The 13913-nt window shown below is 47.4% G+C and overlaps 1 protein-coding gene across 6 annotated transcripts in view; it reads left to right on the forward strand.

Annotated features, from left to right (window-relative positions):
- RNF111 (ring finger protein 111) overlaps positions 1 to 10786 on the forward strand; it is a 29017-nt gene extending 18231 nt beyond the window's left edge. The window contains exons 5-15 of one of the 6 annotated variants that reach the window (XR_016282319.1): positions 136 to 333; positions 625 to 959; positions 2317 to 2566; positions 3110 to 3476; positions 3621 to 3746; positions 4142 to 4265; positions 5515 to 5607; positions 6536 to 6631; positions 7223 to 7350; positions 8466 to 10215; positions 10748 to 10786. Coding sequence is in view for 5 of the 6 variants with exons in the window: in XM_089538101.1 (XP_089394227.1) it covers positions 136 to 333; positions 625 to 959; positions 2317 to 2566; positions 3110 to 3476; positions 3621 to 3746; positions 4142 to 4265; positions 5515 to 5607; positions 6536 to 6631; positions 7223 to 7350; positions 8466 to 8583 (1835 nt within the window). In the remaining variant the exon portion in view is untranslated. Of the gene's footprint in view, positions 1 to 135; positions 334 to 624; positions 960 to 2316; positions 2567 to 3109; positions 3477 to 3620; positions 3747 to 4141; positions 4266 to 5514; positions 5608 to 6535; positions 6632 to 7222; positions 7351 to 8465; positions 10515 to 10747 lie in introns of those variants that run through there. The other 5 variants (XM_089538101.1, XM_089538103.1, XM_089538102.1 and 2 more) reach the window with 5 other exon arrangements.
- The last annotated feature ends 3127 nt before the right edge of the window (positions 10787 to 13913 follow it).

Genomic DNA, 13913 nt, shown 5'->3' on the forward strand with positions numbered 1-13913 from the left:
AAGAGTACAAAGTGGATAAACCCAACAAAGTAGCAACCCTGTGCTGGCTGCCTCAGTGTATTGAAAGAAGTGTTTGCTTTGCAAACCACCTGAGCAGGCTGCAGCTTCTTCAGCTTCTTACGCCTTGTTTTACAGAGCCAACCATTGTGCCGACAACTTCGTCTCGCGGAGAAGCTCAGCTTGCAAATTCTGCTTCTGATGGCGGCCCCAACGCTGCAGCCCTAGAGCCGGTCTCTGATGTAGCATCCAACATCCCCAGCAGCCAGTCCTCCTCAGGACCAGAGCCAGTGGTTGTCCTGACCAACAGCAGCAGTGCTGGGAATTCAGGAGGAGGTACAGAAGAAGATTTCTTTCTCTTTGGGGCAGGCAGAGGGTGTTGTCTCTTGGAAGCTGTTTGAAAGAATGGCTTGCCATGAAGAAGATGGGCTGGCCGCTACCTTTTGTTTTGGAAACAAAAACAAACCCCCAAAAAGGCACCCTTTGGCAAGGAAAGCATGGAAGGAGGGTGGTCAGTATTGGTTCTCTGTGTTCTTTGGAAAGGCACTCCTTACGAGGGTGCAAGGCACCACTTTGCCTTCTTATAAGCTGTCCTTAGGTGTGTTTCTTTCCTTTTGCCCACCCGAGATGATGCCAGAGGCAATACCTCAAGTACGACACTGGAATCCGGCCCTCCCGCCATGCCAAGACTGCCATCCTGCTGCCCCCAGCATTCTCCATGCAATGGCAGCAATGGTGGCACCTCTTCACAGAACCTTCACGTCTTGGGACACCCTCACGCCAGCTGCTTCCAGCAGCATGGCCACCACTTCCAGCATCACCATCACCATCACCACAACCCCCACACCAGCGTCCCACTCTCGCCATCGTTCAGTGAATCCAGCTGCCCAGTGGAAAGGCCTCCTCCTATGCCGGCACCTGGGGCCCCAAGCAGCAGCTCTGGCAGCACCTACCATGACCAGGCAGGTTGAGTTGAAAGGGTCTGAGCGGGAGGAATTACGGTCCATTTGTCTGTTTTGTTTGTCTGTCTGTCCATCTGTGCTATGCTTTATGCCAGTGCTAATCCAAGCAATGGTCTGCAAGGGCTGACTGCTCAGGAAAAGGGCATCTCATGGCCTTTCCTATTGTTTAGATGTGTTGCTCTTCTTCTTAATTTTCATCTTTTTAACTGAGTTTTCCCAGCGTTTAACCCTCAGAAGTTGGTGCCTAGTCGCCAGAAGAATAAAGCCAGTTTCACCAAGCTTCGTTATTGGCAAACATAGCTCTCTGTATTCTTGCTTAGTTGATAGTATCCTGTCCCTCCTGCTTAACTACAGAGCCAACTTGCATAATTTATTTTCCTGGGTGGGGGATTTCCCAGAATTCTTCACTTATAGACAGGAAGGTTGAGTCAAGGAGGGAGGGGCTGAACTTGGAGACAGACAGGGTCAGTCTGGGAGAATTGGGCGAGAAGCACCAGTCTGTCCATCCCCCCCAAAAAAATCTTCTCTGTTATGATGACTTTGGACCAGCATGGCCTTGGTTTGATCCAAGAAGGAGACAGTTACTTTGAATCCTTTGAGTCTCTCACTTGGTGGAACTCAAATAGATTTATTTATGTTTAATGAATGCAGAGACATCCAATTTCTGAACATTTTGAAGCCATGGGGGAAAAAACTGGTTGGGGAGGGGGCTGTAATTAAAATTGAAAAATGCAGCATTAGTATGCTGTATAGACTGAACTTTGTAACTTTAAAAACATAAAATTCATTATTTTTCATTTGGTTTGGCATAAAAATGTCATGTTTGAGATATTAAAACTACAGTTTATTCTGGACATAATTGCAGCTTGTACTTTTAAAAAATTGTGGGTTTTGCTTACAGATAGACATACAAGGCCCTGACTTGTAAAGAAATGCCTGAGTTATAGAGAACCTCTTTAGTTTTGATTCTTTGAGGGACAGACAAAAATGCCCCAATAAAAGAAACCATCGGTGTTATTAAAACAGAGAAATGTATCTCTTGTTGATCTCCATAGTGTCAAGCAGACTTAATGGAGTCATTCCCATAAAAAGAAATGAGAAAAGGGAAACTGTGACCAGGAATTGGCCTTGTATACTATGTGGCCTTACATAAAAATCTTCCCCTTAATGTTGTGTTTGGAAATGATTATGAGGCAATACATAATGATCACCTTAAACATTTTATTCATCACTCTGAAAGAAAATATTTCAGAATTCCTTTCCCCTCAATTTTACCGGGGGGAAAAATGTGACACTCCTTTGACAGCAGTCTCACAAACATGGGAACCCCTCTTCCCTCCTCCATTTCTCTCTACAGCAGGCGCTGCCGGTGGACCTCAGCAGCAGTGGCATCAGGAATCATGGGAGCGGCTCTTTCCACGGAGCATCTGCCTTTGACCCCTGCTGTCCAGGCTCTTCCTCCCGCACAGCCATCTATGGGCACCAGGCCGGCACCACTCCAAGTCAACCCATCGCTATTGACGGATACAGCGCCAACATGGTCTCCCAGCCCCAACCCCCAGCTCCAGCGTCGCTCTCCTCGTGCCGACATTACATGCATTCGCCTTGTAAGTGTAGCTGACAGATGGGTATGTCTGTGGAGAGGGTGGCAATCCTGTGGCCCTTGGTATTGTTGGACTGCAGTTTGCAGCAACCAGTGAATCTGGTGGTGGGGCATACTAGGAGTTGAGAGCCCAGAAACACCTAGAGAGTCAGAGCTGGAAAGGATGCACTCTTTCTCAGATGAATCCCTGCAGTTGTGGGACCACCTGGCAGTGTTCACCAAGCGGCCCCATCAGCAGGAGGTTTCCCACTCCACCACTGGTGCTGTTACGTTGGGCATTGTGTGGGAAGGTGGCTCCTTCCCACTGGCAACCTCCCGGATAATTTGGGTGTCCAGCTCCCAGAAGCCCCAGCCAGCGTGGTTGATAACCCAGGGAATCTGGGAGCTGGAGTTCAGCTGTAGCTGTAGGAGGCAAAAAGGAAGAACGGCTTTGCAAGGGGATCAGTTTGGGTGCCTTCAGGGGAGAAACTGAGGCAGTCCTCATTAGCTGACTGTTGTAATGGATTAACAGTGTCTCCTGTTCTTTCTCTGCTCTCCCAAATTCCAGATGCCTCCTTGACTCGGCCACTTCACCACCAGGCTTCTGCATGCCCCCATTCCCATGGAAACCCTCCTCCTCCTGCTCCCCCTCAGCCACCGCAGCCTCCCCCTCAAGTGGACTACATCATCCCTCACCCGGTCCACCCTTTCCACCCTTCCATATCCTCGCATGCCTCCTCCCACCCTGTTCCGCCCCCGCCTCCTCCCCACCCGCTGGCCAACGCAGCTGCCCCGATCCCGCAGCCTCTTCCGACTGCCCACCAGTCGATATCTCACCACATCCCGGCCACAGCGCCTTCTGCACAGAGGTTGCACCCTCATGAAGTCATCCAGAGGATGGAGGTCCAGCGGAGAAGGATGATGCAGCATCCCACGTAGGTCTACCCCTTGAAACTCCACTGGGAAGTAACATGGGAAAGAAGGCTTGTCGAGATTTAGGGGAAGAGACTTGTGTGTTTGTAAGCACGTTGTGATGCTCTTAGTTTTTTGTCTCTTACCTCCCCCCATTTCACCTGCAGGCGAGCCCATGAACGGCCTCCCCCACATCCTCACCGGATGCATCCCAACTATGGCCACGGGCACCACATCCACGTGCCACAGACAATGTCTTCTCACCCACGACAAGCACCTGAGCGGTCTGCCTGGTTAGTAAGCCCTCGTTGCCTCCTGGGTCAGGTTGGCAGAAGGTCTTTTGGCCAATTGCCTTTGAAGGAATCCCATCCCCAGCTTCCCGTTGATCCCTGGCCTTCACTGAGAGTTCTGGATGAGTTGCCATTTTGCAAATGTAGTAATTAAAGTGGGTTGGATGCTGGCTTTGAAGTGATAGCTTTCTCACCCATCTTTAATTAACACTTAGAAAACATATTGATTCTGAACGCAATCTGATAGTCAGGATTGCATGCAGTGGTGGAGTTTCCACTCACAATCTTTTTGCACAGAAGGATGTAAATCCAGAAGCAATTCCTTTAAAAATGTCCTGTAGCACCACCAGGGAGTCCCTGCAGCTGGTCTTCATAGGATTGTTCTGCTTCTCCAACAGGGAACTGGGCATCGAAGGAGTGGCTGCCGCGACCTACCCGCCAGGTCCCCTGCACCCTCACTTGGCCCACTATCACACGCCGCCCCGACTTCACCACTTGCAATTAGGCACACTTCCTTTAATGGTAAGAAGCACAACAAGAAGAATCGGCCACCGGGGGACACCTCCTGCCCAAACCCTCTCTCTTGTGGAAAGAGGTCTGATGGAGAGCCCCCTGAGGGTCATGCTGGCTTGAAAGTCTTGTTGTTGAACTGTGGGAAGAATTGGTGGTGTCCAGCTTTCAAAATAGCAATAAGGGACAGTCAAAAGCCGTGGCCTGGGAGGTTAATATTCAGGGAGTGGCTGTTAGCAAGTTTGTGCTCTGACTAAAATAGTAAATGGAAGCATTGATTTCAGTTAACTAACAATATCTGTCTCTGTAAAATTAAAATATTGTCTGCATTCATACATTACATGGTGCACACAGTTTGGACTTTATGAAAGGCCCAAGATAATAATAATAATAATAATAATAATAAGAAGAAGAAGAAGAAGAAGAAGAAGAAGAAGAAGAAGAAGAAGAAGTATTCTGCTTAATCTCGAGGACTCCAAGCGGATTACGGCAGTAAAACAAGATACAGTTCAAAGAGAAATGCATTAAAAATTCCACGATCCTGATCCCTCCTCCCTGTGATAAAAATATAGGTTGTTGTTGTTGTTGGCAACTCTTTCAGTCTGTGTAAAAAGAAAAGCTTTCCAACCCTCAAATAGGGGGCAGCCTTCATCATAAGAGACACCAGCCAGCCCTATAAGGGACAAGCTTACTGGTTTTCAAATAAGGGACTGCCAGCCTTCGTTCTAACAAAGCAGACAGAGCTTTCCCTGAGTGGTTTGAAGCAAGGGCCTTTCTCTGGATGGCAATTCCTTCATGCCAGCAGATGAAGCAGGAGTCCAAAGTCCAGAGTTCTTTTCTGTTACAACTGTTGACTCCTCTCCCCTCATGACGGGTTCCTTGTTTCCTTCCTAGCCAGCAAGCCATCTTTTTCTCTACACACACATACACACACACATCCCTACAGTAGAAGTAGTTTCATAATGGACAAACACACACACACACAAAAGAAAGGCATTTGATGATGAATCAGTTATTATTGACTTGTCTTTGCCATTTGAAAATAAAAGAAAGCAAGGTGTGGAGAATGCAGTGAACAAAATGTCTCCGCTGACTGCTTCTCAGCAGATCGCAGCTGGATAATATAAATTAATAATGATTTTTTAAAGGATATTCATTGCATAAACTACAGTGACACAGTTTTTCTTTTTGCAACATGAACAGTAAAAAGACTCAAAACTGTTCTTCAATTAGACTTAACTCACTTCTGGTGTTTGCACAGGTTCCAGACATGGCGGGCTATCCTCATATCCGTTACATTTCATCGGGATTGGATGGAACTTCATTCAGAGGCCCTTTCCGGGGCAATTTTGAGGTTTGTAATGGAATAAACCTAGGTTTGTATGAGATACTTTAGTTGAGGGAATGCAGGGGCAGGTATGCTACAGAATTGAAACAATTCAGCAACAAGAGCCTAAATACCAAAAGGCACTGGCTCCTCTGTGATCTGGGATTAGCACATCAACATTTATTTATTTATGGTATTTATACCCCACCCTTCAGCCCTAAAGGCTATCAGAGCGGCTTACAATTATTATTTTTAATTAGACGGTTACATGGTGTGGCTTGAGATGGCTTGGTACAGGGGACCATTTGTAGTCCTTGGTCAAGATCCTCTTGTGAAAGGGAGACTGGGCCATTTTGATGGCTGCAGTTTGTTATGTGGAAAAAAGAAATGAGGATACCAGATGCAGAGAGTTACTGAATTTTTAAAAGTATTAATTGATTCAGAGAGCATATTCAAAAGAGGTATGTTCTTGGGGACAAGAATCGGCCACTGTGTTTCAGCCAAAATCCAACTCCTTCCTTGGTGTCCATTTTCAAGAACAGTCAGGACCATTAGTGAACATTAAGAAAACCGTTCCTTGGACAATGGGAAAGCTGATTAGGCTATTCGTCACCCAAGTGATCTACTGTATCTCATTGGCATCAGTCAGATGTCCCCTAAAACCTACAGAGCCCCTGAAAAGGAGTGGTCTGGAGTGGGGCTGGGGTTGTGTTTCAGGATCTTAAGAACCCTCTTGGGAGCTGTCCTTGTCCCAAACAGCCTTTCTATGACCCACAACAGGTCAGCCAGTGGCAGCCAGAGGGGTTTCCGCAGGCAAGGCCATTCTGGTTTGGAGGAAGCAATCACAAACAGGGAGATATAAACCAACTACTTTTCATATATACTGTGTGCAAATGAAGTAGGAGATGACAGTTTTTGCCAGTCTTGACAAAAAGATGTTCCTCCTTGGTTACAGGAATTAATTCATCTTGAAGAACGCTTAGGAAATGTGAATCGCGGAGCTTCCCAAGGAACTATTGAAAGGTGCACTTATCCTCACAAGTACAAAAAGGTGAGCGTTCCTTAAGAGATACTTGAACAATTTCTCTAGGACTTTTGATGTCACTTTCAGGATCAGGGAGGAAGGGCAGGAAATGGGAGCAGTAATGAAATACTACTGTCAACATTTAGAGTTTAAGATAGAAGTTCTCATTTTCATATGAATGCAAATTTTAAAAGTTGGGGAGGGGTATTGGTTCATTTTTTTATAAAGTAAATCTGTGATCCTCTTTTTAATTTCCAAGTTTCCAGAATGATTACCTCCAGTGCCTGTTTAGGTCTGGAGGCCTAACCTCTTTCATCATTTATATTTTGGATGTACTTTTTTCCTGCCTTGGATTTCCATTATAGCCTCCTCCTTAAATGTCCAGTTCTGAAGTTGCTACAAACATTTGGTCACTAGCTTATTGGGTTCTTAAACTATGATTAAATTGATCTAATTTAATAATCTGGAGTTGTGGGGAGGGTGAGTTTTAGTGTTTTCTTAATCTTTCTTAAGGGGCGGGTGTAATTTTTTGTCATTGCTATTATTGTAATAGAAGCAATAATTGTGCATAAAACAGCTCTCATTCAGTTTGCCAATAATGTCATCTCTGCTAACAAGGTAACAACTGATTGGTTCTCACAGAGGAAACTGCACTGCAAACAAGATGGGGAAGAAGGAACTGAAGAAGATACAGAGGAAAAATGTACCATCTGTTTGTCTATATTAGAGGAAGGTGAAGATGTCAGGTAAACAAAAAAGTGAAAAATCAGCTGTTGGGTGGAAAACGGGCATTGTGTAACCAAACCCATTTTAGAAATGGTACGAGTGAAGCTTACCAGACGTATTTGGACATTCAGATGAAGTCATCTAGTTGGCAGTCTTGCTCAGATGCCAAAATTAACTAGCATCCGAGATGAGCTTGGAAGACTCTGTTAACAGAATTGCAATATTTTCCCCTCCTGAAGCCTATGGAGCTGGTTTAGATTATCTCAGTCCATGCTGAGGTCCAAAAGCTGAGGAAGAGGAGCAGTATGGTTTCACTGCAGTGTGTAGAACCAACTGATTGTACTTTTGAGGTTTGTGTGTAATTATGAGTTTGTGTGCTCAGTACCTCAGCAGGATCAGCCTCTTGAATTGAGAGAATTTCAGGCTGTTGCCAAGGGACAATAGGGGGACACATGATCCTAGCCTTCATGGTGGCACGGAGGTAAAATGGAAAGGCTCAGAAATGAGAGAGGTCTTCAAAGACAGAGCTATGATAATGTGAAGTCAAAGGCTTTCACGGCTGGCATCCATATTTTTTTGTGGGGTTTTTCGGGCTAATGTGGCTGTGTTCTGGAAGAGTTTATTCCAGGAACTGGTGAAACGTCGGGAATAAACTCTTCCAAGAACACGGCCGCATAGGCCGAAAAACCCACAAAAAAATAGAGCTATGATAGTCTATTTTAGCATAAGAAGACATCAAACAGCCCCTTTGAGACTAAGGAAAAGAAATGGCTGTTATTTTTTTATTTTATTTGTATCCCACCTTTCTCCCAATATTTCAAAGCAGCTAATGGTCTCTAAATTTCTAGCTGAAGCTTTTGTGGGCTGTAGTCCACTTCCTCAGATGCAGTATGACAAAGTGAGGTAGAAAAAGAGAGAGGGGCAGGGAAGGCATTCTCTATAGCTGGGTGCTTTGTGCCCATGAATGTTTGGCTCCGTCAGACCCTCTCTCCTCGCCACCTTCTGTGCTAGTCCTCATAGTCCTGTCCTTTCCCAGAAACAAGAGCCACAGAGATACCCAGCTTGTACCCTGTGACCTTTGTGAGAGGTTTGGTGGGCCGCTGACGCTTTCTCCTCCTGTTCCCCCCTTCTGCAGGCGCCTTCCATGTATGCATCTCTTCCACCAAGTCTGCGTGGACCAGTGGCTGATCACAAACAAGAAGTGCCCCATCTGCAGAGTGGACATTGAGGCCCAGCTGCCCAGCGAGAGCTGACACCCTTTTGCCTGAAAAGCCTCCTGCTTCTCCCCCCTGGCCCCCGAAATCCTTTCACGTCCCCCCATCCTTCCTTCCTTCCTTTCTTCCTTCCTGGCACTGCAGTCAACCAAAGATGGCATGACTTACCTGCGCAGAGGTGGGAAGCCTTTGAACCTGCTCAAGTACCCTTTCGTCTGCTCTGTGGTATACCTTAAACGCTAACCCTACAGTTCAGTGTATTTATAAAAAGCTTTTCCGTTTCCATTTTTTTGTTTTTGTTAATAGACTTTATGATTCTCCCACCCACACATCCCCCTTTTAACACACATTTTTTTCCTTGTAATTTTTTTTTTCTTTTTGCATGGTTCCTCGTAATGCATTTCTTTGCACATGTTATGGGCTTCGTGACCTCCCCAGACTTGCAGGCAAGATTTATCTGCTTTAGGAAGTAGAATTGTGTGGTCTTTTGATTTTTATTTTGAGAATATATATATATATATATATATATATATAGTCAAGCTTTTCAGAGTATGATTTTACTCATTACTAACCTCGAGAGTCCTTAATTTAATCAAGTATTTTAGTTTTAAATGTATAAAGACTTTAAAAAAAAAAGAAAAGGATATTATTGTGTTTTTAAGACATTCCTTAATTAGGAAAAAAAATAAAAGGCTGCTGTATACTTGCATTGGGCAAAACCCCCACATGCTTCTCTTGCGCAAATCCCCATCAGACGGGATTCTGCGCAAGAGCACCGCAGGCGCTGTTTGTTCCACGTTGCATCATCCGTAATAACTGGGGACATTTAAAAAAATAAAACCAACCTTCCAAACCCTTTGATTTTCCAGAATGGCCTCCTCATCACTGGAGCAATCCTCTTCAGACTGTATTTTTTATGTTCTTAAACTTTCAGCACAATGCAGATATATTTGAATGTCAATATTAAAAAAAGAAGAACATTTAGACTGCTGTCGGATTGTATGTACCATTTTTCTTATGTCTAGCCATTTGAATCTCTCTAATGTAATATTTTGCTGCTGTGAAACAGCTCTAACAAACACTAAATATTTGATTTCACCTAGCTGGGGTTGTAGATATATTATGCAGATTGAACGAAATACATTTGTAGGAAAAGGGGGGGGGGGAGGCAAGGGCAGATTGGTCTTAGTTTTTTTTCCATCTTTTTTTGGTTTCTTTGGTTTCTTTCCTCCTCAGTCTTAACATTAAACTCAAATAGAGATCCGGACAAACTGGTTTTGTAAAAAGAAAAAAGGAAAAGAAAAAAAAAAACATCCACAAAGATTAAACCCTTAAAAGTTTTCATTTCTTAAGGCAAATATCCATGAATTCATAGACCTTCCAAAGGTCCCCTGCTCTACTGTGGGATTTGGGGGGTGGTCTGGGGGGGGGGGGGTTGATTTAATTTTATTTTTATTTTTCAATTTTTAGGTTGACCATTAATAAAGTTAGCTGAATCCACCTGTGTCTTGGCATTATTTTCTCGAGATGATAGAGCCAGTTCTCTTCCAGTTACCAAGAACCGGGAGGAAGAGGTGAAGCTGTTGAGAAGCTGGAACTGTGTCCAAAGGAGGGCCAACAAAATGGTGGAAACCATGAAGCCCTAAGAGGAGAGACCTAGAGAGTTTCTTGGTGTGTTTGGCCTGGAGGAGAGAAGGTTAAGAGGAGATATGAGAGTCCTGTTTAAGTATCTGAAGGGATGTCATATTGAGGAGGGAGCAAGCTTGTTTTCTGTTGCTCCAGAGAATAGAACGCAGAGCAATGGATGCAAACTATGGGAAAATAGTTTCCACCTAAATATTAGGAAGAAGCTCCTGACAGAGCTGTTTCACAGTGGAAGATGCTCCCTTGGAGAGTGTTGGAGCCTCCATCTTTGGAGGTTTTTAGACAGAGGATGGATGGCCATCTGTCCCAGGGAGGGCTTGATGGTGTTTTCCTGCATGGCAGAATGGGGTTGGAGATTATATATATATATATATATATATATATATATTCTTCTTCGTGGTCTCTGCAAGTCATACAAATGGGTTGTACTGCGCCTGCGCAGTGCCTTCGGAAACTTCTAGAATCACTAGGCAAAGTACTCTTTGCAACATATAGAAACTTTTTGGCAGTAGCTCCGCCCATCCCTTATAAAGCCCCTGCTCTCCTGCTCTTTCCCCAGTTCCTTTTTTCCGCCGCATTTGCTGCCTTAGTAAACTTCGCTCTTGAGATCTCAGGATCAGAATCACTAAAATTGACCACGGACCGTTTTTTGACCACTCTTTGCTTGACCCTTTGATTGAAATTTCTCATCGACTTTGGACTGTACAACCTTGCGCTTGCTACCCCTTTGGTTTGGCAATCCTCTCAGGACGTTATTGACCTCGGACCGACTGACCACAAACTGTAAGCTGACCATGCCACCGGTTCCCTTTAAAAAGTGTTCCGTCTGTGGGGGAAAGATTCCCGGCCAAGACCCTCATTCGGCTTGCCTCCTTTGCTTGGGTGAGGCGCACATCCCGGCATCCTGCGCCTTGTGTAAATCCCTCACTCCCCAAGCTAGGAAGAACTGGGAGACTAGATTGAAGGCCGCTATCTACAGCAAGGTCTTCACTGCGGGCGCGATGTCTTCTGTGGTTGCTACATCTTCGGCCGCTTCTACTCCATTGCCGACCCTGGCCAAGGCCCCAACTCAGCCCCTGTCTGTCGGCCCAACCCAGTCGACTGCTGTAGAGCCCATGCCGATTCCCCAGGACGAGCCCGATGCCAGGGGACCCTTGGAGGAGACCATCCAAAAAGAACAAGGAAAAGCGCAAAAAGGGCTCCAAGGAAAGCCGGGTGGCTGACAAGGACTCGAGCCCCCAAAAGGGTTCTGCCTCGAGATCCTCTTTGCCTAAGGTCTTGGCCTCGACGGGCTCCACCTCGAGATCTTCCACGGCGAAGGCCTCAACTTCAACGGGCTCTGCCAAGGTCCCGGCTATGATAGCCGCGGCACCTTTGGCTACCAAGAGGTCTCTCCTGAGGATCACCAATCGGCTGCCAAGCGCCACCGCTCTGACCGATGGGACTCTGACATTTCTAGGCATGGAGATGCCTCTCGGGACCGGTCGGACGTTGATCGCAGACCTACAGACCCCCGCTCCGCATCGAAAGCGTCGAAAGGCTCGTCCACCAAGGACGCCGAGATCCCCGACAGCCATTCCGAACTCCGACGCCCCTCTCCGACCAAGGGCCGGTCGCTCCCAACATTTCGACACCTGCCTGATGATACCATCGATGTCCTCTCCGAACTGGCTTCCCCAGCCAGCTCTCAGGATAACTGTCGGTCCACCATCCCGATGCCCAAATCGGTGGTTCATCGAATCCTCGTGCATCGTACTGCCTCTCCGTCCCCTCCTCGGGAGTTGAAACCTGACTACTTCTATGACAGCGAGACCGATAGGTATTACATGGCGGGTCCCCCGTGAATCTATCAAGTCTCACTTTGAACCTTCCACTCAAAAGGCCAAGCCGCCGACATCCTCTAGGCCTCCCCGGACCGCCGCGGCGCCTCCACACCGTGTCGAGGCCGTGCCAGATTTCGATGTCGTGGACCTGGACACGGAAGACGAAGCAGCATCTCGGGCCCGATATCGCCCATGGGGCGACTCAAAGTCTTCGGTTGAGGGTGACTATCAACCTTCTAATCGGGACTTTGCTCAGCCCGGTGCAGTCTCACCCTCGGACGACATCCTACCTTCGCGGAGCATGTGATAAAAATGGGCAATGCTCTCGACATCCAGATCTCCCAGATGGAGGACGAGGCCTCAGATCCGATTGAAAGGCGGGTCCAGGGCAAACTCCCCACTCCACCTGCAATTCCCTTGTTGCCATCCTTGGAGAAGCTGGCCAGGCGTTCATGGGAAGCCCCTGCATCGACGTCGGCTAACAATAGGAAGATTGAGTCCCTCTACAGGATCGCGCCCACCACCCCTGCATGGCTGTTTGGGCACCCCAGGCTGAATTCTGCGATTGTGGAGGGCTCTCAACGTGCGTCCACCCCGAAGTCTTCCTTGATGCCGTCGGACAAAGAAGCCAAGAAAGTCGACGCCCTGGCTAAAAAGGCCTATTTCTCCTCAGCCTTGGGGATCAGAGTTGCCAACTACAATGCTTGTATGGGCGCATACGTTCAGTGGCTAATGGAGAAGATCTCTCCCCTGATACCGGACCTTCCTGATGAGTCCCAGGCCACTCTCTCGGAGGTCCGTGATGAGGCGCACACTATCGGGAGTTGGCTCATTACTTCGGCCAGGCACTCCACGGACTGCGCCGCAAGGTCCATGGCTGCTGCGATAGCTCTACGCAGGCACGCATGGCTAAGGTCGTCCAACCTGAACCAGAATGCCCGCACCACCATCGAGGACATGCCTTTCGATGAGGACGGCCTATTCCACCACGAGATGGACAAGAAGCTCAATTTCAAATACCGGATGAGGACCGCGGCGAAAAAGCATGGTATGTCATCCTCTCCCCAAGCTTCTTCCCACAAACGATTCACCGGCGTCCGCCAATGGTACGGACAGGGCCAGAGGCCCTACCAACAGGACCGTCCCTTCCAGCGCCAGGACCAGCCCAGGCAGAGATACCCTTCGCAGTCCTCTTCCTCCTCAGGCCGCCATTCTGTGCCTAAGTACAGGAAGAATTACCGGAGACAGGACTCCGACCCAACCAAGAAGAGAAACTGAAGGGGTGCAGCGTACTCCGTCACCTCCTCTTCCCTTAGTTTCCTGGACAGATTGAGGCCTTTTTCCACCATTTGGGCCTCGATATCTTCCGATTCTTGGGCCCTTACCATCGTCTGCAGGGGTTATGCTCTCGAATTCGAAGAGCTCCCACAAACTGGGGCTATCCTTTCCACACACCCCTCAGACACCCTCCCCTACTTGCCAAAGGCGCCATTTCGCCGGTCGATGCCGTCGACATTCCCAGAAGTTTCTTCTCTCGTTATTTTATGGTCCTCAAGGCCGATGGGGGCATTAGGCCCATATTGGACTTGAGGGCGCTGAACACTTACCTGTCCTACCGCCGTTTCCGTATGGTAACACTTGCCTCTATTTTACCTTTGTTGCACCAGGGTCTGTGGTTTGCGACGATCGATTTAAAGGACGCTTACTTCCATGTCAGCATCCGAGAGAGCCACTGCAGGTTTCTGGCCTTTGCCGTCGGACCCGACGCCTACAAGTACAATGTCCTCCCGTTCGGCCTGTCCACAGCCCCACGAGTTTTCACCAAGTGCATGGCACCGGTTGTGTCGTTTCTGCAATGTCGGGGCATCAGAGTCTTCCCGTATCTGGACAACTGGCTGCTAG

Source organism: Sceloporus occidentalis, unplaced genomic scaffold (assembly GCF_023333645.1).
Source record: "Sceloporus occidentalis isolate IW3139 unplaced genomic scaffold, rSceOcc1.0.p SCAF_9, whole genome shotgun sequence".
In the NCBI taxonomy this organism is placed as follows: Eukaryota; Metazoa; Chordata; class Lepidosauria; order Squamata; family Phrynosomatidae; genus Sceloporus; species Sceloporus occidentalis.